A 26,077-nucleotide genomic window follows, 5' to 3' on the forward strand; every position below is an offset into this window, starting at 1 on the left:
TTTGGTTGCTGAGTAGTATTCCATTGTGTACATGTACCACATCTTCTTGATCCTGTCATCTATTTTTGTGCATTTGGGTTGTTTCCATAGCTTAGCTATTGTAAATAGTGCCGCTATAAACATGGGGGTGCAGGTGCCCTTTGGAATTAATGTTTCTGTGTCCTTTGGGTAAATACCTAGGAGTGGAATTGCTGGGTCATAAAGAAGCTCCATCTTTAGCAGGATGAGGAATCTCCACACAACTCTCCATAGTGGTTGGACCAGTTTGCACTGCCACCAGCAGTGCAGGAGAGTTCCTTTTTCTCCACATCCTCACCAACATTTGTTGTTGCTAGTTTTGCTAGAATTGCTAGTTGCTAGTGTTGCTAGAATCTCCTCCTCTAGAATTGCCATTCTCACTGGCATAAGGTGGTATCTCATCGTAGTTTTGATTTGCATTTCCCTGATTGCAAGTGATGCTGAACATTTTTTCATGTGCCTGTTGGCTATTCGCCTTTCCTCTTTAGAGAAGTTCTTTTTTAGCTCTTCTGCCCATGGCATTCTTGACAGAGAACAGTAAGGGAACTATATGGACTCCAGGGGGACATGGTTCAAGGGTAGATCCTGATCACTTTTCCACTAAAGCTTAAGGTTTGCCTTGTCAGCATCAGAGAACAGTAATGGGTTTTAAACAGGGTGAAATGGATGCTAGCAAGATGTAAGAACTCTGTAAGAATTGTCAGTTACTGTTACTATTACGTGGAGGCCTCTGGAAATTTATCCTGAGGATTGTGGAGCTGGAGGGATACAGACAGTAGGTACTGGTGTATGAATATAGGATTCTTTTCCCTTGTCCAGTGAGGCTCTTCTGATGGGAATACTTAGGAAATGCAGAATTCCGAATGGTAAGGAAGAGTGAGGCAAAAGAAAAGGCCAAGGATCTTAGCTTGGAAGTGTGATGCCTCCAGAGAGGAAGTAGAAGAGCACATTTAGAGTACCTGAACAGGTTTTATAAGAGACTCATCACATGAGCCCAAGCGGGGTGTTAAGGCAGAGGGAATTTAAGTGTCAGATTCTACCAATAAGATATAAAGCTTGAGAAAAGTTTTTTGAATTTGGCAACAAGTGCATTTATATTGCTTGGTTTATGTGTATAAAGAATACTTTAGTATATCTTCTGTTAGCAATTCTGAGCAGATTGAAATTCAGCAATGAAAGTCAATATATTGTCAAATTATGAATCAAATTGAATTAAAATAAGAAATAATCCATGGGTTTTTGACTTCTGATTTTGGTAGTTAGGCTATTAAACTTTCTTCTTTTTTTTGTGGGACCCTCGCTGTTGGCTGGGGAATGACTCGGAGCTGCAGAGGCTGCAGGCAGCCTCGCAGCCCAGCACTCAACTGCTGCACCACCAGGGGAGGCCCCTAGGCTATTAAACTTTCTAAAGTATTATATATAAATTATCAAACATGATTCTTGAGAATAGAATGATTGGGAGTGGAGAGAGGAAAACATATTGTTTAATCTATATTTTAATTCATTGTAACGTCTCTTTGTTTTGTTTTCTCAAATTTTATACCTATGTGGTTTGAGGCATTATAACTATTCTTAACCCATAGTCTTATCAATGTTCAAAGTGACTCAAAGATATTACCAGTTTAGGGTTTGCAGTTTCTACAGGTGAGACTAGGCACATTGGAAATAATGACCCATACCCATTGAGAGAGCCCTTCTATGGCCTCTCAGATGGAAAAAATGGTAGGTTGTTTCTTTCTTTTTTTTTTTTTTTTTAAGATTTATTTATTTATACAAGCACTGGGTACAGTCAGAAGCGCAGGAGGGTGAGAGAATTCACCAGAGCCAGAGCGGGGAGCAGAGCAGGCAGAAGGACCGAAGTACACTGCTGAGGGGAGCAGCGGGCGGTAGGAGAGGTCTGCGCGCCATGTGGGACCCTCCTCCGGTGACCGGGGAGCAGCCAGGGATCGAACCGGTGCTGCAGAGGCTGCAGGCAGCTTCGCAACCCAGCGCTCAACCGCTGTGCCACCAGGGAGGCCCCGGTTGTTTCTTTCTTAATGAGTAGAGACTCAGATTAATATGGAATTACCTTAGTGCTCTAAATTTTTGGGTAAGAAATTTCCTAGTTTCTTGTTTCTAGTCTTCCACTGGTATTTCCAAAAATAGAAAAAGGACTCATAAATCAACAAGACTTATAATCTTATTATTTTTACCTCACAGGTCTGCAGATTTATCTCAAATATGACAAAGCTATATATGCTTCTTCTTGAGTCATTAGGTTTGTATTGCTAGTTGGTTGGTGGTTGGTTTGCTCACTTTTCCAAGGTTGATTACCCATTTTCCTTTTGGAGGTTTGACCTTTTCATTATAAGTCCTTTTTGATAATACATGATACTGACTACTAACCAGTTGTAGTTTCTTGATCAAAACAGTTTGGCAAGAGTTCCTCTTGGCTCTGCTAAAAAGTTTTTTTTTCCTCCATAATTGAACACATACAGAAGAGTGGAAGACTTTGACTTCCTCAGTTGTGAATTGTTGATTCAGAATGGATTGCTGGGCTCCTTGAGCACTGAACACTAATAGGTATTATATTTTTTTTTTTTTTTTTAAAGATTTATTTATTTATTTATACAAGCACTGGGTACAGTCAGAAGCGCGGGAGGATGAGAAAATTCACCAGAGCCAGAGCGGAGAGCAGAACAGGCAGGACTGAGGTACACTGCTGAGGGGAGCAGCGGGCGGCAGGAGAGGTCTGCGCGCCATGTGGGACCCTCCTCCGGTGGCCGGGGAGCAGCCGGGGATCGAACCGGCACTGCAGAGGCTGCGGGCAGCCTCGCAGCCCAGCGCTCAACCACTGCGCCACCAGGGAGGCCCAATAGGTATTATATTCTTAAGACAAGAATTTTATCTTAAATGTTTTAATGTCCATATCATTTGTCCTGGCCCTCCTGCTGAAGGTGGGTTAAGTATTGGCTGCTCCCCCAATCTGTTGCTGCCTACAAATTACCTGAAGTCACTTCCTCTAGGAAATTGGTGGGGGCTTGGGTGTACTGCCTTATTTTTCCTATGATCTAAATCAGGGAGGAGATGACCTGCCTGCTTATAATACTTTAAAAAAAAATAAAGATTGATTGATTGATTTAGACAAGAACTGGGGTACAGGCCAGAGGTGCGGGGTGGTGGGGGAGGTGGAGGTGAGAGGATGCACCAGAAACAGAGTGGGAAGCAGAACAGGCAGACTAACTGAAATACACTGTTGAAGGGAGCAGTGGGCCAGTCAGGAGAGGTCTGCTGGCCAGGGATTAAATTCGTGCTGCAGAGGCTGTGGATAGCTTCACAGTCCTGTGCTTGCACCACCAGGGAGGCCCTGATAATACTTTTTAGCATGAATTCTAGGCACGCCACTTCTGTGCTGCTTTTGCTCAGAGAACCTTTGGAACCTGACTTCCCTAAGGATCTTCCCTGGTGTCCTTTACTGGGTGAAGTGCATTGTTGCATAAGTTAATATCTCAGAATTCTTTCAGGTTTATAATGAATTATTATTTTTTTTTTAAATAGAGGCATGCTTTATTTATTTATTTGTTTGTTTGTTTGTTTGTTTGTTTGTTTTGTTTATGCAAGCACTGGGTACAGTCAGTAGTGCGGGAGGGTGAGAGAATTCACCAGAGCCAGAGCGGGGAGCAGAGCAGGCAGAGGGACCGAAGTACACTGCTGAGGGGAGCAGCGGGCGGCAGGAGAGGTCTGCACGCCATGTGGGACCCTCCTCCGGTGGTAGGGGAGCAGCCGGGGATCGAACCGGCGCCGCAGAGGCCGCGGGCAGCTTCGCAACCCAGCGTTCAACCGCTGCGCCACCGGGGAGGCCCTATAATGAATTATTAAGGGAAAGAATCACTGTGTCTATAATATACTATCAATATAATATGGGCAGTTCTTACATTCCCATTTGTGATGTGGGAATCACAGTAGTGCCTCCTGCAGAAGGCTGGTGGGAGGTGTGTACAGCTGAGACATGTGTGCTTACTGTCTTGTATATATTGATATATTGGTGGCTGTTGGCACTAAAAGAATAGATTCATACCACTTGCCTGTTCCTTTTATAAAGTGCTACATGCACCCTTCACATTTTCTTTTCTCCCCAGAATCTCCTCCTCTAGGATATTCTGAGTTACTCATCAGTGGACTTGTGGACTTAGACTGCTGTACATGGCTAGGACTCCTCTGTGTTTTTTTGGGTAGGGAGTGCCTTTACTGAGACCTTTAATAAAATTTTCAGTTTCAACAGAGGGCTGTGTTGTTTTCTACTAACTGCACCTGGTGTGCTAATTCTGAAGGTTTGTTGCTGCTATTGGTAATATTGAGATCAAGGAATCACCAGGTATAGTGTTAAAATTCTGTTTCTTCAGGAAGGTTCTAAAATTCCACAGATTAAAAATGAAATGATCAGTTTGTATTGAGTGTGCTTAATATATATATTGAATTCTGTGTTGAGTTAAATTCTGGATTATGTGGATTGGTGAGAGGCAACCTGACTCCAGTTCTTTAAAACTATCTATGAAAGTGACTGCTGTACATGGCTAGGACTCCTCTGTGTTTTCCGGGTGGGGAGTGCCTATGCTGAGACCTGGTAGACACTGCGTGGTGGAACATTTAGAAACCAGGACAGAAAGCAGTTGGGTGTAAGGCTGAGTAGGCCTAATTGAGTAAGAAATGACAGAAAAAGTTCCAACAAGGAACTCATCCAAAAATAGTGTCACTATCAAAAAAAAAAAAAAAAAAAAAGTGTCACTATCATGTTTTTTAAAAAATATTTGTAATCAAAAGCTACATTCAAGCAGTTCTTAAGTATAAACTAAATGTTTTATTTATTTTCACTTTGTGATAGTGTTCTATTGTGGACAAATAGTTTTGATGCAGTTAGAAGAAATGTCAGCTATATAATTCAAGAGTCCAGGACCTAAAGTCTGTGGGCCTCAGTAAGAAAATATAGCAGTGTACTTTGGCAGATGTTTCTTACCTTGCAGGGAAGGTAACTGAAGTCTCAGCCCTTACTGAAGTTCTTATTTTCTCCAGATGTACCTGGGTTATAGAACAGAAAGAAACTGCACAGTCTTTGATACTAATTCTGAATTAGGAATGACTTGAGTTCTAAGAACAGGGCTCATGTATTGGTCACTATATATTTTCTCCCCTGCAATTGTATCAGTGTAGCAGGTATGCTGTACCTTACAGGTCCTTGGTAGCTCCTATTGAAAGACTAACTCCACTGAACAGAGTACCGAATCCAGTGTATGATCTCTTCACTCCTAACCACAAGTGCTCTCCTCTTTTCTCCTTGATACAGTAGCACCCTCTTGCTGTGTGGTATTATCTGGGGAAGCCTTATGTAGGCCTCTAGACATATTGAGTGACATACCAGTCTTGACACTCAGGATATTCTGTTTTGTAAGTAGCTTACCTTCCTCCACCCCCATTAACAAAATGCCTCGAATATAACATATACATGCTATCTTGTGATTATCTTCTTTAACCTAACTTGAAATGTGAGCATCTTTCTTTTTCATTGAATTTACTTCTGCAACATCCTTTTCACTGGCTGCATAGTCGTCCATTTCATGGATCTGCCATGCATTATTTATCTAGTTCCTTTCTCTTGGACAATTATTTCTAATTTTTTGCTCTTGTAAATAACACTGTAGTGCACATATCTTTGAACATTACTGAAGAATTTACAAAAGTAGAATTGCTAACTTAAAGCACCTATTAAGGCTCTTTGATAACCATAACCAATTTGCCTTAAATGTCCCCTAAGAGAATATAAGGGCCAGAAAGATTGCCCACAGATTTTTTAATTATTCTTGCAGTAAAAAAAAAAAGGAGGGAGTTGGGGGAGTCTTGTTTGCAGGGTTTATATAGGAGAATACAAGATTGGACATTTTCTGCAAGTAACAGGTCTAATTAGAGGTGACTTCCCAAGTGTGTTGTCCGACAGCAGCTTGAGAGGTCATGTAGCCTATTCAGGAATCCATAGCTCTTTTGCTTAGTTTAGGCATTGGGTTATTTTCTGTGGATGGGGTGGTTTCAAATCAAACCAATTTATTGGAAGGGTTGTTGAGGAAAACAAAGAGAAAAATCAAGAGATCCATGAAACCCCTGATATTGTAAGAGGAACTTAAAAGAACAAAAAGTAGAACCATGGAAAAGAATTTGGAAATCAAGCCTGGGCCTGGTATAGACACAACTGTATACATTTCTCAAAATGTGGAGTACTCTGTAAGAAACTACAGTTATATATATATTTTTTTCTTTCTCCTTTCTAGGTATCTCATTCAGTTGCTAAACTTATATTAGTTAATTTCCACTGGCAAGTCACAGAGATATTGGACAGGTAAGGTGTTTGGGGGAGGAGAGAAGGCATCTCCCATACATAGCTCCTCTCTGCCCACCACCAGTGATGGAATCTGTCCTTACAATATGTATATTGTGTTTTTAAAACACTGGGTCATGTTGTTTATCCTTTTCCCCTCTCAATATATTGGGAACATTTCCTCATGTTTTCAACATTATACCCCATTTTTAATGCTGGCAAGTATTCCTTCACATAGATATTCTATACTTTTCCCAAACTCCTAATGTTGAACAGGGCATTTAGTGACAATTTGTGTGCCATTGTTAATTTTTAGCTAGTGCCTTTCTAAATAACTCTTGCCATCGTCTCTAGTTATTTCTTTTGTCTACATGAAGTGAGGAATGAAGCATAACATACATATTACCTTCAGAAAAGGTTTGCCAGTTTACTACCCACTTCCAGTACCAGAGCTCTCACCCCTCTGCAAGTCTGGCCTACACCCTAGTTCTTCTACGCAAAAATAAATAAAATCTTTAAAAAAAAAAATGCTAGTGTGAAAACTAGGAATAAAAAATAATTGAAGAAGGCATCCTGACTAGGTAAAATAAGGAAATCTTGTATATGAAGACACAATTGTTCCCTGCTCAGATTCTTGGTATCCCGGTAATGTATTTACCTGGGCTTTAGGTAACACTTGTATTGCCACATGATAATTGTTTTCGTTTAACTGATGTATTGTTGGTTTACATGTGTTTTTTTAAATGAGCTTTTTAAAAAAGATTTTATTTTATTTATTTATGCATGCAAGAACTGGCATGTGGGCTAGAGGTGCAGAGGGGTGAGAGGATTCACCGAAACAGAGTGGGAAGCAGAACAGGCAGATCTACTGAAATACACTGCTTTGAGGGGAGCAGCGGGCAAGACAAGAGAGGTTTGCTTTGCTATATGGGTTAGCTCCCTGGCCGGGGTTCAAAAACTCATGCTGCAGTGGCTGGCGATCGCTTGATAGTACTGAGACTTTTACCCCTGCACCACCAGGGAGGCCTCAATTTGCATATTTTTATTTTTAAATTTATTTATGTCATACACCTTTCTGGAAAAGGATTAAATTTTTATTATAAAATACTTCCTTTTTAAAAGTAAGTGTGAAACAACTATGAACCAGAGACACACTTTGGGGTGGAGAGGGAGGGATTGGGGTCAAAATCGGGGGGGGGGGTTGCAATTGTATGGGGAATATAAAAAAAAAGTAAGTGTGAGGGCCTCCTCAGTGGCGCAGCGTATTGAGCGCAGCGCTATGAAGCTGTCCACAGCCTCTGCAGCGTGGGTTCGATTTCCGGCCAGCCAGGGAGATTCCCACATGTCACGGCAGACCTCTCCTGTTGTGCCTGCTGCTCCCCTTAGCAGTGCTTTCCGTCTGTCTGCCTCTTCTGCTCCCCACTCTGGTGAATCCTCTCACCTCTGGCACCTCTGGCCTGTACCCCTGCTCTTGTATAAATAAAAAATAAATCTTAAAAAAAAAAGAAAGTGAGGTGGGGGGAAACACAAAGGTTTTTTGTTGTTTTTTTTTTTAAAGATTTATTTATACAAGCACTGGGTACAGTCAGAAGCGCAGGAGGGTGAGAGAATTCACCAGAGCCAGAGCTGGGAGCAGAGCAGGCAGAAGGACCAAAGTACACTGCTGAGGGGAGCAGTGGGCAGCAGGAGAGGTCTGCACGCCATGTGGGACCCTCCTCCAGTGGCCAGGGAGCAGCCGGGAATCGAACCGGAGCTGCAGAGGCTGCGGGCAGCTTCGCAACCCAGCGCTCCACCGCTGCGCCACCGGGGAGGCCCCAGACAGACATAGGTTTTAAAGAATAAAGAGAATACCCAATTAGGAAACTCTCTGACCTTCATTCAGAGTTCCATGGTCATGGTCTCTGCTTGACCACAATTCCTCCTTACTTTCTAACGGGATTGGTATTGATCATTTTCTTATTTATTCTAACTTATGTATCTTTCAGGTTTGTATGCTTTTAGAATTTTATAGACAGACATGGAATCATACTGTATATGTTTTTCAACTTTTTAAATTAACAAGTTTGCATATTTTGATATCCTATCCTCCTGTTAAAAGCCATTTGTGAGTTTTTAGTTTTTTGCTATTATAATAATGTAGCTCTGAAAACTCTTGTATGTAAAACTCCTAGTGTCACATAATTTTTTTAGGGTTAAGGCTAGAAAATAAATTGCTGGCCTATAACTTTACTAGATAATACCAAAGTGTTTTCGAATATGATTGCACCATACTGCATGCCCACCAGTGATGTTTGAATGTTCCTGACACTGTCAGACTCAAAGTTTTGCATTTTGTTGGTGGGTGTAAATGGTACTTGTCTTTTCATTTCAATGTCCCAGATTGTTAAGGAGGTTGAGCCTCTTTTCATATTTAATGGCCATTTGTGCTTCCTCTTCTGTGACATGCTCGTTAATGTCTTTTGCCCATTTTTAAAGTTACTTTATTTATTCAAATACACTTTCAGGAGTTTTTATTTTCTGTTTATCAGTCCTTTGCCAGTTGGGCCTGTGTTGAATTCACTTCAGTTTATAACTTAGTGACCACTTTATGGTGTCTTCTGATGAACTGAAATTCTTAAATGTAGCATAATTTGTCAGACTTTTCCTTGTCTTAAATCCTTCCCTATTCCTAAGACATAGAGATATGTGATGTCTATATTTTCAAAAAGGGTTTGAAGTAGATATGGTCCTGCATAAGTATTTTTCTTTACAGTTCAGTGCATTTGAAGTAGGGTTTTATTTTCATACCAGTTGAGAACTAAAAAAATTGAAAGGGAACAAAATATTTGTACCAAGGTAAAAGGAAGCCTGGTTCTGTGAGAAGAAAATTAGACACAAAGACACTTCAGTATGACCACAACACATGTTGATCTATCCTATTTTTGTTCAGAGGCAAAAATGTCTTCACTTTCTGATTCCCTTTATTTTGTTTTGTAGATACAAGTCTAATTCTGCACAACTCCTTGTTGAAGCTCAAGTTCAGCCCAATCCATCAAAACATGTAAGTGTCTCCTGCTTGAGCGAAGCTTCTCCTAATGTACCTGATTCTCGTGTGGTTTACAGTGTTACTGAAAGAGATCTTGTTTTGTTTATTATAGTATAATATGCCCAAGGTATTTGTTCAACTGTATAACTAATTTCCATTTCCATTGTAGTTTGAAAAATTACCTCATCAATGAGGAGTAAATCACAGCCAGTGAATCAAGGCTCTCTCCAGCTTTGCCTTCCTCTGTGCTAACAGCCTGCACGCCATTCCTGAAGGGTTCCTTGGTGTTCTCAAGCTGACTTTTTACTGCTTGTGCTTTCCCTGGCCTCTAATTTCCAGAGGCTATCTCTATTTATAGGAATGGAATTCACCTTTATAGACCCAGATGCAAGCTGCCTGTCATAAAACCTGTCTCCTATGATGACTCCTTTCCAAACATCTCTAGTTATATCTTTAATCCTTCACAAATACGTTGCTGTGATTCACTCGTAACTTTTCAATCCCCTATCAGACTATAAGTACCTTAAGAATAGGAACTGTGTCTTACAATGCATGGCAGTTTTCAGTGTACCAAGGAGTTCAACAAATATTTGCTGAATGAACGAGGGTCATGTCAAAAAACTCTCAGGAGGGAGAATTAAGGCTCTGATCACCATATAACGTTTGTAGCCTCTAAGGGGTAAAAGTTTCAGGGACATACTGGATAAATATGAGAACATAGTCTTTTTCCTCAAATTGTTTTTTTGTATTCCTAGGAACTAACAAAAAGCTTGTGTAAACTTGTAGTGGACTTTTCTGTTGGTTTGTAGTTTTGACTGGATTTCTTTGTGAGTTTGTGTACCTTGGAATTCATAATTTAAAGTTACGTGTTCGTATCCTAGAAGAGTTTCTTCCCTAGTAGGACTCTTTCTCAACCTCTAGATCGATTGTATGTCACATCTTTTTGATATGGTAAGGATGAACTTGGTAAAAGCCATATTTTTTGTTTGGGGCATATTGATATGGGAAAACCACTGTCCTTGACAAGTAAAACTGTACTTTGAGCTATTAGAGGCTATTACATGCTCAGCCTGTAAGAACCTTTGTGACTAGGTTTGTAGTACTTTTGAGAGACAACCCTGTGCTGTGCTGAATGGTGGCAATTTACAAAAGAAACTCAGTAGCTATTAAAAGAAGTTGGACTGTATGATTCTGTTGCCAATTCTGAAATCCTGAGCTTTTCAGCCTGACAGTTTTATAAGTCACTGTAAATTCTCATTTCAGCCTTCTCTCTGCCTCTCAGAATCCTAGTGATTCTGTAATCCAGCCCTTCAGGAAGCCTTCCTGATAAATGCTCTGCTTAGAAATCTTAGGACTTGTAGAATCCACGCATTGCAGTGAGTTCTAACACTGTTACAGGGTCAGGATCCTCCCATGCCTGTTATGGCTCTGCCTCTCTCTCCCCAGGTCCCCACAGCCCATCCCCCTCACCATTGTGCAGTGTGTATGCAGTTTGTACGGAAAGAAAACCTACTCTCTTTGGCCTGTCAGCACCAGTTTTGCCGCAGCTGCTGGGAACAGCACTGCTCAGTACTTGTCAAGGACGGCGTGGGTGTTGGTGAGTCTGTTGTAGAATTTGTAAAAAGTTGGCATGAAGTATTTATCTTCATCTCTGTCCTTTTGGGTACTCAGGTCAACTGAGTGTTTTCTTCTGAGCCTGATTGAGTTTTTTATTTTTAGAACCATTGATTTTCCAAACACATCAGTCTGACCAGTGGCAAGGTTTCCCTAGCCTTCAGCAAAATTAGAATATTAAATCCTATTGTTGGAGCATATATATATATATATAAAATAGTGTAAGGGCAAGGCTACTTCTCTTACCTTTTGGGAGAAATGTTCTTTAAACTGCCTACCCTATCTCGTTCTTCAAGTGGCAGCCATAACTCTGAAACACCCAGAGCTTGCTGCTGTTTAGGTAACAGCACAAATCAAATTTGATGATCAGCTACAGGGTATTTATTATACTATGACTTGATAATAATACTAAATCAGCATCCCATTAATTGTATTTGCAAAATTCATTGTGTTGGTGATAATCACTTATATACAATGTCACAAAGCTAAATTGTTAATCAAGAACCCTATAGAATTTTTTAAATGATTTTATTTTTTAGTGGTACTACTTGTGATAAATATATAATTTGGGGTATTGTAGTTGTATCACTGTGAAAATATTAGTTTGTCTTTGAATAAAATGTTCCTTCAGGTGTCCCCATGTGAAATTAATTTGTGATTGAACTCTGGGCAAATAAATTACAGTCTGTCTTCTGGAATACTGATTTCCATTGGGTTGTATTTGTTCAACAGGAGTCTCTTGCATGGCTCAAGACTGCCCACTCCGAACACCAGAGGACTTTGTGTTTCCGTTGCTGCCCAATGAAGAACTGAGAGACAAATACAGGCGCTACCTCTTCAGGGACTATGTGGAGGTATGGCCAGTGTTTATTGTTGTGTCCTCTGTCTTCTTAGGCCTGCTTTCCGTAAGATGCGCACCACAATGACTATAGACTAGACTACCATAGGTGCTGTCATTTGAAGAAAGAGCTCCATGGCTCTAATAAAAATGTTAAATCAGTAGAGTGCTAGTGAAGAACACAGGCGCCCTGGAGTCTGTTGTGTGCATCCCAGGTCTGTTGCTTATCACCATCAACCCCTCTGAGCCTTGGGATTCTTTTATAGAATGGCCAGGCATCCCACCTTACACATAGTTATTTTAGCTATTCTGTGTCAGGGAATGAACACAGATCAGGGGTGGTTACTCCTCGTGGCTCATTGGGTATTTCAGAACAGAGAAGGAATATTGCGTCTGGTGCAATTTGGAAATTTATCCAGGATTCCAGCACAGTCACTTTGGGGGTCTTTGCCTCTATTGGACTAGACCTGGTGGTCTAGTGGATGGGGCTTGCTTATTTCATGCAGCATAGTTTCCATCTTTTATGTCTATGCTTATTAGATTGAGTAATAGTTTGGGTCTTCTCGTGCACATGTGGCAGGATAAACAAAGTGCCTTGTTCCTTATATTGTTTGCTGCCTTTGGTAGATGCCTTATAATTGAGCTCCAGAGTCTTCTGCACAGCTGATTGGAATCTTTCTAAAGTCCCTATGCACTTTTTACCTCAGAGATACAGTTCTGTATTACATTTTGTAATTTAACCATACATCATTCTACTGAGTTGCTACATAGTTTAAGGTAAACATTCAAACGTCCTCTTTAGTATCTGGCTAATGTCCAGTCTTCATGGTATCCATCCTGAATTTCAATAGCTTCTTGATACAAATCATCAATTGAAAGAACAGAAGGCATTTAAGCACTCAGGGAGATCTAATTTGGAGGCAACAATTAGGGGATGTCTTCATTGTTTCCTCTTGATGTGTTCACAGAGTCACTACCAGCTCCAGCTATGCCCTGGTGCAGACTGCCCCATGGTTATCCGGGTACAGGAGCCCAGAGCTCGCCGAGTGCAGTGTAATCGGTGCAATGAGGTCTTCTGGTAAGAGTGAGTGTGGGTGCCGAGCAGTCCTGGGCTCGTGATTTATCCTCCTCCAAAACACCACTGCTGTCACTCTGAGGGTGGGGTTGGGAGCAACAAGGTCTTTGAGCCAGAAGAGCAGTTCTGCTCCAATCAGAGTTTGTACCTAGCACTGCCTGTTCCGTGAGGTGTTTAATAAAGCTTATTCTGGTGACAAGAGTGGCATAGATTCTTAGTATATATGTTATAGTTAATGCTACTAAAACTGGCTCAGAGTTTGTGTCTGGGTGTCCGTCTACCTATACAGATAATTCACATAATCCTATCTTTGAAAATTTGCAACTTCTGGCATTTTAATCTTTGTTTGGCCTTTCTTGGCTAATTCCTTTAAACTATCGTTCATGAAAGTAGTTACATCTACTTGGGTAAACATTTACCCTTGTTTAGGAAATATGACAGGAATAGTTAATATGTACTGAAGTCGTAGCAGGAAAAGGCACTATCTTTTTTACCTTTCTTCCCACAACTGTGCATGATTGCTACTGTTGTTACCCTTATGTTATAGGTGAGGAAATTGAGTACAAGGTAATGACAGAGCCTAATTAGGTTGTCCGCCCTCATCACACCTCCCTAGAAGATTCACGGTGGGGCTTCAGAGAAACAACATGGAAAATATGTGTGCACTTACGCCTGCCTTTCGTGACTTTGTTGGAAAGATCATAGTTGAGCATCACTAATAGAATTGCTACCCATCTTTTGCAATCCACATTGTGAACTTTCCCCCCTGGGCTATGTATTAGACTAACTGCCTGAGAGCCTTTACTATCCACAAAGAGGTGCTGGCTTGGACAAAAGGGAAATCCAAGCCACAGGAGCCTAAACCAGATGAGTGCTGAGGATTGTTTTGCTTATTTTAAGTTTCAAGTGTCATCAGGTCTATCACACCCCTACATGTTTCACAAATTCTGGTGTTTGTGCTTCCTGTGTGCAGATCTGGCTGGGAGGCAAACTTGGGCTCCCAAAAGTAGATCTCAGTCTTGCCTTGGGTCTGAGCCAAAGTATCCTTTTCAGAGCACCTCCCCATGCCCTTTGAGAGACTGGGTTCTGAATTTGAAATCCTTTCAGGGAGGGTTGACAACACATAGGTATTTCAAACAGAAGTAATGAATTTGGGTTTATTAAGAGTATGTCTTAGAAGAGCTTAGATTGAAGAGGAGGTCTCACAGTATTTGAGTGTAATTCTGGGTAAGTAAAGATTCCAAAGGCCTTGAGAGGTGACTACCTCTTTGAACAGCTCTAATTCAGGACTTGTTCACTTGGACAGAAGGAAAATGAAAAACATTAGGACCCTGAGTTAACAATTATTTTGAATGTTTTTCTTTTTTGATTTTAAGTTTCAAGTGTCGTCAGATGTATCACGCCCCCACAGACTGCGCCACAATCCGGAAATGGCTCACGAAGTGTGCAGACGACTCTGAAACAGCCAACTACATTAGTGCTCACACTAAAGACGTAAGGACTATATCTTACCTGTCATGGAAATGCCCGCGTTAGTGCTACCCAGGGCCTGGCCTGGGAGATTTGCCATCTGAGAATAGAACACCCAGAGTCCCAAACCCACTGCTGAGGGCTACAAGCCCTTGCTCTGATTTGGTAGACTTTGAAGTGTTTTCTCACAGTATGCATTGGGCGCATTTATTTTCATAAAATGCTGAAATGTCTGGAAAACTTTGGCCCATAGCAGAACTAATTAGGAGGAAAATAGGTTTTATTAAGTGCTTTCAGGCTTTAATCCCCCTGGGAGGGTAGTGGTTGATAGGGTAGCCACACCTAATAAATTGCAAGGTATAATGCAAGTCCAGGCCTGCCCAATTCTCATTGTGAAACTTTCCAATGGAAAGCATGGTCCACAGTCTGTTGAATTCTGAATGACTCAGTACCCAAGGGTATAATCTGTGCCAGTCATGCACTAAGTTGTTACACTTTCAAGGACAGCTGTGACCATGACATCATTAAACATAGTCCACATGTGGCAAAGGGAGAACATAGCATCACACTTCTGCATTGCTGCCTGGAATTGCCAGCATCTCAAATGAAAGCCAGTGAACTATAGTGATTGTTTCCTTGCCATCCTCTGGAAACTAAAGTCCAGGCAAGATGGCCAGGACTTAGTCCAGTGTGGCAGCTTGTAACTGCCTTGACATTCCTTCCAAGTAGGCAGGCTTTCTGCTGACTCAGCGTGTGTTTAATCTGAGTAGCCTCCTGGCAGGGACAGATGGTGGAAGACTTAGTGCGGCTCAGCTGGTGGTTGGAGTGTTTCAGAACCAAACATGCTGACCTCATTTCCTTGAATTACTGTTCCAGCCTCAGCGACCTGCCACATTTAAGTGAGATGCTCCTCCCCAGAAGTGCTCGCACGATGAGCTGCTGGGCACGGGTGCCAGGAGCTTTGTGTAATTTGTCTTAGAACCGGCCTGATGGTGCGTGAGCCTAACGGCGCCCTTCTGTCTCCTCAGTGTCCCAAGTGCAACATCTGCATTGAGAAGAATGGAGGCTGCAATCACATGGTGAGCAGAGGCCTGTACCCTTTGCATGTGTGACATGGAACCTTTGGTCAGCGTGCTCTTAACATGTTCTCTTCTGTTTCCCTCTGACAGCAATGCTCAAAGTGTAAACACGGTGAGTCCCAGGCTTGGTGCACAGGAGCCAGTGGCACGGTGTGTTTCTTGTGATTGGGTCTCCGTTGCTTGTTTAGTCAGTACTTTTTAGTGAAATGATAAAGCAGAGGAGAGCCTCAGTCACATATAGTCATGATAAGCAGCATAAAGCAACTATTTATTATTTTTTGATTCCTCCCACTGCCATCTTGCTGACACATGTAATCAGAAGTCAAGTTTGGAATGACTCTTAGACCTGATGATCCTCAGTCATCCGAAATGTTAGCTTGTTTTTTAATTTTTGCCAAGGTAGGTAAGTAGCATGGGGCTTATCTATGGTACCTTACATTAATTTTTAGAGCAGCCAGTACATGGTCTTACTGGAGGTTATGAAACAATAGTTTTCCTTTGGAGTTATAGTTTCCAGAGGGGGTTTGTTTTGGCTTCTCAAGACCTCCTTCATCGGTTAGAAATAATTACATAGACAGAACCTATTGGTTTTGCTTTCCTTCCCGCCAAATTAAGTGAAGAAACAAAATTCCTTCAAGTAGAAAGTGTATCCAAATAGGTCTCCTATGTAGCTGCTTAGATGCTGACCAGGAGACCATGAGAGTTTCTCCTGGTAAGGGCCTGTCTAATGCTATTCTTGTGTTTTGCAGGGATTCACTCTAGTCAGAGTGGACATGGCAAGTTCTTAGAGGGGAGCACTCTGAAGTGTAGATAGGTCAAGTGTAGTGGCATATTTCCTCATTTCCACTCTCTCTCTTTCTGTGTATGTGCGAGGGATGGTACTGTTCACTTACACCATCAGGCAGTTTTTTTTTTTTTTTTTTTTAAATAGAGGCATGTTTATTTATTTATTAATTATATTTGTTTGTTTGTTTTGTTTATACATGCACTGGGTACAGTCAGAAGCGCGGGAGGGTGAGAGAATTCACCAGAGCCAGAGCGGGGAGCAGAGCAGGCAGAAGGACCGAAGTACACTGCTGAGGGGAGCAGCGGGTGGCAGGAGAGGTCTGCGCACCATGTGGGACCCTCCTCCGGTGGCCGGGGAGCAGCCGGGGATCGAACCGGCGCCGCAGAGGCCGCGGGCAGCTTCGCAACCCAGCGCTCAACCGCTGCGCCACCGGGGAGGCCCACCATCAGGCAGTTTAAAGAGAAATGACAACGTGAACGTGCCCCAACACCCCAGTGCATTCCTAGTACCTGAGAAGTCCCCTGTGTTCTTCCCCAGTCAGAGTCTCCCTGTCCCTTGCCACTTTTAGAATTAATTGCCATCCCTTGCATTGCTGCATAGTTTTACCACCTACATGGACAGCCCTGAGCAGGGACTTCTTATTTAAAACAATGGTAAGCATAGTGTGGTTGACTCAGGAGAGCGCAGTATTGCCGTTATTCAGTGAAGTTTCCCACAAGAAGAGAAGTAAATGACTGCGTTGGGTCTCTGGGTTTGGCTTTAGCTTCCTTGAGTTCTGCATGGGCCCCTTTTGGGAAGTCAGCCAAGTTATGAGAATAAATTTTGGAAAGTAATGTTTACCACTGTTGGGGTCTCTAGCAGAGACAGAGTATTGCTGTACCAGTACTGGCTCTCTCTCCTTTCAACCACAGTAGTTGTTTGGATATATGGCATCCTCAGGGGATCTTTATATTTCCCTCTTTGCTTTCTCAGTGTGGAATTAGAGTCATAATTCTGAGTATGAGCTACATGCTGTATGAGTATAAAGCTGTAGATTTTTTAGAAATATACTCTTTTTTTTTTAAACATGATAAACAACTATGTTGTATTTTATTTTATTTTTTTAAGATTTATTTATTTATTTATTTATACAAGCACTGGGTACAGTCAGAAGCGCGAGAGGGTGAGAGAATTCACCAGAGCCAGAGTGGGGAGCAGAACAGGCAGAAGGACCGAAGTACACTGCTGAGGGGAGCAGCGGGCAGCAGGAGAGATCTGCGCGCCATGTGGGACCCTCACCCAATGGCCGGGGACCGAACCGGCGCTGCAGAGGCTGCGGGCAGCTTCGCAACCCAGCGCTCAACCGCTGCACCACCAGGGAGGCCCTAGAAATATACTCTTTAAAAAAAGAAGAAAAAGGGGTAAAGCCATTAATCCCAGATTTATGCACAACAATCTTCCTAGGCCAGATGTTGTGAAGGTTGGGGATTGTCAGGAAAGCAAATGTGTTTTCTGAATGACCAGATGGGTTACAGTTGGACAAGTTCCTGCTTGTCACAGTGGCACTGCCCCAGCAGGCCAGTATCTGTTAAATTAAAAAGGTACAACAATAGGTACAAAATGTCCGTGAGAATATCTGTAGACTGAGAACACGAGATTAACAAGGATAGTTACAGGGACAGCAGAATGTAGCAGGGAGGTGAGGTGCACAGCACACTCCCTCTGAAAAGAAGCAGCCTTGGGAAGTTCTGCTCAGGTGACTCCCCAACCCCCGCCCAACTCCTGGAGCAGGATCTGTCTGTCCACTGCTTTGCCGGTGCCTATGCCTTTGCCTATTGTGCGCTTGTCTTGTGGATATCAATGACTTTCTTTTCTGTGCAGACTTCTGCTGGATGTGTCTAGGAGATTGGAAGACTCATGGCAGTGAGTACTATGAGTGCAGTCGGTACAAAGAGAATCCCGACATTGTCAACCAGAGCCAGCAAGCCCAAGCCAGGGAAGCCCTAAAGAAGTACTTATTCTACTTTGAGAGGGTAAGTGTCCTCTCCTGCAATCCTTCTTAAGGGTGAGTTTCTTCCACTTGGCCTACTGGATTGTAATTGCCAGTGACTGGTAGCCAGAGCCAGTGCATATATACAGAAGTCAAGGAATAGGGCTTCTGCAATGGCCATGGGTGCTGCCTCTATAGATAGGACTTTTGGCCTCCATCGGGAGCCAGAGGCAACAAGAAAGGGTGAGGCACTGATCTTGTTTGAACAGTGGAGTAAAGGACCATCACAGTCTTTTCTATCAAATATCATCTTAATATAGTCATGCCTTGCAGCAACATAAAGACTGCCAACAGAGGACTCTCTTATATAGTAGTGTGCCCAAAATTCCTATTGCCCAGTGATGTCATAGTGTTTTATGAAGGCAGCAGCCACATGCATCATGTGTTTGCTCTGCTCCTGATAGCATCATTTTTCCCTTGTGCTTGATTTAATTTTGTTTTCCCTATGCATATAAAATTGACTGATAAATGTTGTATTCACAAGAGGATGAAATCCCCTGACGCATTTCTCAGAACATATCCCCTTCATTTTTTTTAAAGATTTATTTTATTTATTTATGCAAACAAGAACTGGGGTCCAGGCCAGAGTTGTGGGGAGGTGAGAGGATTCACCAGAGACAGAGTGGGGAGCAGAACAGATTGATCTACTGAAATACACTGCTGAGGGGAGCAGTGGGCAAGACAGGAGAGGTCTGCTATGCCATGTAGGTTAGCTCCTGGCTGGGGATTGAACTCATGCCACAGTGGCTGGTGATAACTTGATAGAACTGAGACTTTAACCTCTGTGCCACCAGGGAGACCCACAGATCCCCATTGTTAAGTGATGCCTGACTATTGTCAGGTTTAGAGTTTATTTCTTCCCAGGGACCCTTTTAGAAACTCACAGAGCATGGCACATTTTCTGAGAATAGTACATCAATGTGTATGTATCTTTGCTTAGTCCTCAGGACTAGTGCCCTTTTGCCTTGAAGGGATAGAATTATCTGGCAGGCAGGGACCTCCCTGATATCCTAGGGGTAAAGCTCAGTGCTACCACTGAGAAGGCCCACCAGGATAGCCCAAGGGACAGCCTGAGTTTGTTCCCTGGCCAGGGAGCTAACCCACATGGTGCAGCAGACCTCTTCTGTTTTTTGCCCATTGCTCCCCTCAGCAGTGTATTTCAGTTGATCTGCCTGTTCTGCTCCCTACACTCTCTGGTAAATTCTCTCACCCCTGCACCTCTGGCCTATACCCCAGTTCTTCTACGCAGAAATAAATAAAACCTTAAAAAAAAAATAATCTGGCAGGCAGAAAGCTCTTCAGCACAGGGCTAAAGGTGTAGAATGAAGTCCCCCTTCTGCACTCTCCAGGACACACAGTCCCCATTAAGTTATATGAGGCTGTGCCCATTCCCTGCCTGCCAGGATATTTATTCAGCACTCCTGTGTGCACCTCTGTACCTTCTTGGGATTCCTGCAGCTTTCTCTTTCCTCTGTGCCCTGTAGTGGGAAAACCACAACAAGAGCTTGCAGCTGGAGGCACAGACATACCAGCGGATTCATGAGAAAATTCAGGAGAGGGTCATGAATAATCTGGGGACGTGGATCGACTGGCAGTACCTACAGAATGCTGCCAAGCTCTTGGCCAAGGTCTGTAACCACCTCACTGTTCTGAGCCGCGGTCCAGTGCCTGGCCCTGTCAGGTCTCTGAGGGTGGGAGGCACTATAGAGGGTAAGGGGATTCAGCACCCTGTGCAGCCCTGCATGCTTCTGCTTATTGTTCCACAATTCCCTGGACTGTCTTCTGTGGGCACAGTCATCTTGTGGGTGTCCAGGGGATTTCCAGGAAGAATGTTCCATTGTCTCTCCCTGCAGGGGAAGGAACTACAGGGAAAACTAGAGCCCTTTTTTTCTTTTGTCCCATCCATGCATCACTCAAAGGAAAATAAGAGATTGTCTTTGGACAAGTATTGAGATAGATGTGTGGACTCTGATGTCCGACTCAAGAGGGAAGAGCCATTGAGGCAGCTGCTGGTAATAAATCAAAGTTTGAAAAAGGAACTGTGGGTTTTCTGTGGCCATTTTTGTTTCTGTTTTCCCCATGTTGTCCCCCAATTCATTCTTTCTTTGGCTTGGCCTCATTTCTTTCAGGCCCATATCTGTAGAACCAGGCTAATTTGCATGGTGGGGTAAGAATTGTAGAAGCCACCAAGATATCTGGCATACATTAATGTCACAAAGGTCCCTTTTTTCCTCCTATTTCAGTGTCGATACACCCTGCAGTACACCTACCCATATGCATACTACATGGAGTCTGGACCCAGGAAGAAGCTGGTAAGGCAAAGCTATTCTCTACTCTGCCCTCTTAGCTTCAGTGGTGCCCTTGTCTACAGAACTTTGCAGGAGAGCAGGTATCAGACCCTGATTGTGGAGAGCACAAAAATCAGAATAAAGCTGTCAGTTGTAACGTTTCATTTCTCCTTTAGGCATCTCTAAAATAGATGATATTGGCATTTTGTTTAATAGTCAAGCAGGTATTAAAGTTCCTAAACAAATGCATTTATAGGGCGACTGCTGCAAAGGTCTGTAGCCATCAGAAGGCCAGCACCCATGTTTTGGGAGGATGTCCATGCATGATCCTAAATTATAGAGAGTTGATTTTTTTCACATCAGTTTATTGTTGGAGCTGTCATTTACTAGACTGGTAAATACCATTTTTTAACAGTTGCATAGATGTTCCTTTATATAATCGTACCATCGTTGAGGATATTGTTTCTAATTTTAACTATTATTACAATAAGACGTTTAGGAACATCTTTGTGTATAAAGCATAAATACACAGAGTATTAAGTTGAATGATTTGTGTATTTTAGGGCTCTTGATTGTAGAAGTGCTAAAACACCAGAAATGTTTGCTTCTGAACACTTGAAGTTCTTTGAAGATGCCTTTGTTTTTGCAGCCTCTGTTCCCTGCATGTTGGGAGCATTCTAATCAGTGGCTGTTCTTGGGAGTGGAAGTGGATTTGACCTTGTCATTTGACTGTACTCTTTGGGTAGCCTTTTAAATGGATACTGGCTCTGGGCATAGAGGCTAGCACTGTGCTCTGAGGACAGTTAAGGGTTGTCTGTGGCTCATGCGAGCCTGAGGTGCTGCGTCTGCCCCTCCATCTGCAGGCCCTGCCCCGGCTGCAGCCCCCTCTCCTTTTGACCCTCCTGCTCTACCCATACAGTTTGAATACCAGCAGGCTCAGCTGGAGGCTGAGATTGAGAACCTGTCATGGAAGGTGGAGCGTGCAGACAGCTATGACAGAGGGGTAAGTGCCTGCTACCCTCTTGGACCCTCTAATGCAGGTGAGGGAGAGCTCACATGCTAGGAGGCATGTGGTTTGTTGGCATGTGGACTGGAAACTGCTGCTGAGAAGGGTGGGGAGGGTAGTGCTTTTGGTGCCTCAAAGCTCGTGATGTGGTGGGCATGGCTTTGGCTGTTCCCTGTTGTGGTACTTGGCCATGCAAGCAGCCATCTTGCTTCCCTGGTACAGGACTTAGAGAACCAGATGCACATAGCAGAACAGCGGAGGAGAACCCTGTTGAAGGATTTCCATGACACCTAGATTAAATCAAGAATGTACCGGAGTGAGGAAGATGTGGCTGCGAGGTCTCCCGACTGCCATACTGCATGCTGCAGGCTCTGCCTTTCACGACCCAGGCAACGGCCAGGGCCCCACTCCTGAGAGACACTGGCCACACACCTCTTAGTTGATTTCTGTTTTCTTCTCATCTTTTTGCTTTTTGTTTCTACCAGGGTAGAGGCCATGTTGAATTGGCATCTTTTCAGGACTTTATTCCCCCTGGATGGTTGGGAGGGAGGGAAAGATTTTCTGAATGACTATTAATAGCATTAGATCATTACAACTTATATAATTTTCAATGGTTGTACAATTATACAAAAACATGGCAAACAAACCATAGAATTACACAGAACCCTTTTTAAAAATAAATTGGCATTGGAGTGTTTTACCCTCTAGCTATTTTACTTAGAACGTAACATATGCCACCCACCTTCCCTGCCTCAGGATGTCTACTGCAAGAGGGCCCCAGCGTGGTCTCTGGTTTCCAGAGTCTCATGTGTTTGGCCACAGCAGGAGTCCCACAGGAAGAGCATGGGTGGCAGATGGCGGGGAATTGAGGTCGCCTATGTAACAGGCATGGCGCCTAGGGAATCGCATCATACTTCCTGCCTGGTCTTTGTAGATGCTTGTGGTCGGGTAGACCCGCCATGCACTGGCAGTCGAGGAGACAGTACAGTGAGCCACAGGACAGGGTCTTGCCTTGACGTGTCGTCGTCCCTGGTGGCATGTGTATTTGTGGGCTCATGTTCATTCTGGAAAGTGAGGTTTACCTGGGTGTCTGGCTCCACAGCATAGCATAGGGGAGCTTGTGGCCCTCCAGACCAGAGGACATGAGTTCAACAGTGTTTCCTTTTGTTTCCTAAGGATAGAGATCCTCTTTTAAAGGGAATTGTTCCTCAAAATAAATTTGTTTTATCTTGGTCCCTTCTTTCATGCCAGTGGTGTAACCCTGACCGGGGTCCCATGTGGCCACAGCTGATATTGTCCTGCTCTGTCCTCTGGTGAACTTCAGGGGCAGAGTCCAGCATGGCCCTCCTGAGGGCACTGGTCTTCCTGGCTCAGGGTCCAGGTTTGCACAAGTTGTTTTCCTGTTTCCTGGAATGTATCCAGTGACTGCTGTGGGGGTGGGGTACTCTGCCCACTTTCCTGGTCCGGGCAATTGGAGGACACCACCCTTCGGGTCTGGGAATTTGAGGTCAGGAGGGTGCTTGGTTTGTGCTCTCAACCCCTATACTGGCCAGGGAAGAGGGCCGGTTTTTGCACAAAGGAATGCAAAGGAGCAAGTGTTTTGAGTGTCTACTGCTGTCCTGAACCTAGTCCTGTGGGCCTTTGAAAAGCTACATCTGTGATTCCTGGGGTTTCTCTGGCTTTTGTTCAGTGCCTCCACTCTGAGGCTGACAGAGCTGTCTGTACTTGACAGGGCCTCCTTGATCTCCCGGAAGAGTTGCTAGGGAGATCTATGAATATTATGTTGAAAATTCTTTGATACTCAAACATTTTCACCTCCAGTCAGCGATTCCCCAGGTACCATGTAAGCTGTAAAACTGAATCACTCTTGAAAACAGAGGACACCTGTGGTCCTTGGGGTCATGAGGCTCATGGTTGGCTGCAGGCTCCCTTTCCCTCCCCATTGGGTTTTATCTCTTCCTGTCATCTCCAGCAAGGGAGGGGTTGTGGGGTGAATTGGGAAAACAGTTAGGATTGTAGCAGATAAGTCTGGAACTGGATAGTGCAGAGCCAGTTGTGAACAAGGAGAGTACTTGCTGCAGGACCTAGGGCTGGAGTGTGACGCTGTGTTGGCACATGGAAGATCCTCGCATCTGAAGCCTTTACCTCTTCTCTCCATCAAGTCATTTTTGTGTCACTGCCATGACACAGGACCTGAGTTGCAGCCCTGCACTTTAAGTCACACCCTGGGCATCGTTGGGCCTTTTTTGGACTTTACACTTACTACATAGTGCGCTTGATTCATCTGTGGCCCCAGCCACTGGCACTGCAGGAGGTTCTGTGCCCAGACTGCAGCCTGCAGCCCTGACAGAGGTTCCTTTTGTGCCCCCCAGTGGCTGTCCTTTGTTAACATCATCAGGAAGATGAAAAAAATCTGGCAGAATTTTTCTGCCCTACAAAGGATAAAGACAAAGGAAGGCACAGTGTTTTCATGAATTTACGAGATAACTGTTTTTCTTCAAAGAAAAGATTAATAGAGGCAATGTCATCTGCTCAAAGTTGAGTGGTTTATTCAAAATAAACTGAAATTTTCTGATTATAAGCATGTGTGTATAGTCTTTCTTCAGAGGATCCAAGTAGTCTCCTGAGCCAATGCCCCAGGGGGTTCTGGCCAAATAGCACCAAACAAGGGCCTTCCTATTGGCCAGCCTCTCCTCCAGAGGGTTGTGAAGGCCCCTTTGGCTTGACTGCTCTACCTTTCTGGCTTTCTGGGGAGGGGGCTGCTGTGGAGGGAAGTAGAATATCCTGATGCTTTTGGCTGTCCTCTCAGACCCTGGGTGCCGGCCAAACCATTCCTTACCACAAATAGATCCCAAAATTGTGGTAAGGTACTGATCTGAATACAGTCCTTGCTGAAATCCTAAGCCCCTCATTTGAAACACCCCTGGGTCACTTCAAAGCAGATGTGAGAACACAGAGACTATGGAGTATGGCAGTGGGAGGGTTGGGGAGTGAGATGTGACTTCACAGGGGCCCTGAGAGCTATGAAGAGGACTCTAGATAGAAGCTGGTAGTGTCTGCAGTTTAACCCCAAGGCTTGAGGACAGCAAATGGCATTGGGTTTCAGTTGGACTTCCACATTTGCTGTGTCAGGAGTGGCTACACCTTCAATGATTAGCCCAGGGGTGAAGCCTTCAAAGCTATGGGCAGCATGCACAGGGCAGTCATAGAGGTTCCAGACACTGCTGGTCTGAACTCCACAGCTGTTCCTCTTTGGACCTTAGTTAGATGTGCCAAACCCCATGCCTGGCACCTGAGCATACAGTGGTGCCAAAGATACATAACTTTACCCTCTAGGAGTCTCCGTATCATGAGGGACACAGATGGAATTGATCACTAGAGAATATTTTCACTGGAGCAAAGTGTCATTGCTACCGGCCAGTGAGCAGGGGCACCACAGCCTTGATGGTCTTAACAAATAAGAGAAAATAGCACTTGCTGGCAAAATCAGAAGTAGGGATTCTCTACATAGCCCTCCCCTCCCACATAGCAATCTAAGCATTGCCTGTGCACTGGGTTCTATTTCAAGCACTGAGGATATAGCCATGGATCTTGCCTTCTTAGACCAGTTTCTGTCACCACAAGACAATCTCTTAACAGTGACTGAGCATATATCCACTTAGTCATCCCGTCTGAATTAGGTGCTGTTGTATGCACATCACATAACTATTCAAAATGTGGTCGCCATGGGCCTCCCTGGTGGCGCAAGGCGTTAAGACTCAACCTATGAAGTTTGCAACCACTGCAGCACGAGTTCGATCCCCGGCCTGCCAGGGAGCTACCCACATGGTGCAGCAGACCTCTCCTGACTCGCCTGCTGTTCCTCTCAGCAGTGTACTTCAGTCTGCCTGTTCTGTTCCCCACTCTGTCTCTGGTGAATCCTCTTACCCCCCACACCTCTGGCCTGTGCCCCAGCTCTTGTATGCATAAATAAATAAATCTTTTAAAAAAAAATGTGGTCACCAATGCCCTGCTAGTAAATAGCAAAATAATAATATATTCACTGTTAGCAACTGGATGGTTAGCAACTGGATGGTAATACAGATGAGAACACCGTTCAGCATAAAGCCTAGATTTGACTGCATCAGCAAAATAGGTCAGAAGTAGGAGGGAACTGCCACCACCCCACCCCCACCCCCGAAATGAGCCAGGCTGAGTGATGAGAGGTTTTAGGCATCAAAATGGCCCCCGGCTTCAAAAGGTGCAGAAATTAGGATGTGGTTGTGAACTTCCCAGAGGCAGCAGCAGGTGGAGCAGAACTGGGGGTGAGGCAGTCCACTTCCCTCCTTGTTTCCTACCTGCTAGCTTTCTGGCCTCCAGTGCTGAGTTAGCAGAGCAGTAACAGCGTACAGTGGCAGATATACCTCAGTGGACACAGGTTATAGAAATGTGGGGGAATAGAGTTCACAAAAATAAGGAACATCTTGTGGGGATCTATATAAAGTTTTTAAAAGACAGAGAAAAAG

The 26,077-nt window shown here is 43.8% G+C and overlaps 1 protein-coding gene across 4 annotated transcripts in view; it reads left to right on the top strand.

Annotated features, from left to right (window-relative positions):
• The window catches only part of ARIH2 (ariadne RBR E3 ubiquitin protein ligase 2), a 49,839-nt gene extending 27,634 nt beyond the window's left edge, over window positions 1–22,205 (top strand). For 3 of the 4 annotated variants that reach the window (XM_037528772.1, XM_037528779.2, XM_054693929.1), the window contains 13 exons: window positions 6,315–6,382; window positions 9,338–9,401; window positions 10,833–10,983; window positions 11,733–11,854; window positions 12,807–12,916; window positions 14,290–14,407; window positions 15,412–15,462; window positions 15,553–15,574; window positions 18,110–18,261; window positions 19,763–19,906; window positions 20,522–20,590; window positions 21,486–21,569; window positions 21,795–22,205. In XM_037528772.1, coding sequence (XP_037384669.1) covers window positions 6,315–6,382; window positions 9,338–9,401; window positions 10,833–10,983; window positions 11,733–11,854; window positions 12,807–12,916; window positions 14,290–14,407; window positions 15,412–15,462; window positions 15,553–15,574; window positions 18,110–18,261; window positions 19,763–19,906; window positions 20,522–20,590; window positions 21,486–21,569; window positions 21,795–21,866 — 1,227 coding nt within the window. In that variant the 3' untranslated portion in view covers window positions 21,867–22,205. Of the gene's footprint in view, window positions 1–6,314; window positions 6,383–9,337; window positions 9,402–10,832; window positions 10,984–11,732; window positions 11,855–12,806; window positions 12,917–14,289; window positions 14,408–15,411; window positions 15,463–15,552; window positions 15,575–18,109; window positions 18,262–19,762; window positions 19,907–20,521; window positions 20,591–21,485; window positions 21,570–21,794 lie in introns of those variants that run through there. The other variant, XM_037528793.2, reaches the window with a different exon arrangement.
• Window positions 22,206–26,077: the final 3,872 nt, after the last annotated feature.

The sequence above is a fragment of the Talpa occidentalis genome, unplaced genomic scaffold (assembly GCF_014898055.3).
Source record: "Talpa occidentalis isolate TD23 unplaced genomic scaffold, MPIMG_talOcc4v2.1 talOcc4.10, whole genome shotgun sequence".
NCBI lineage: Eukaryota > Metazoa > Chordata > Mammalia > Eulipotyphla > Talpidae > Talpa > Talpa occidentalis.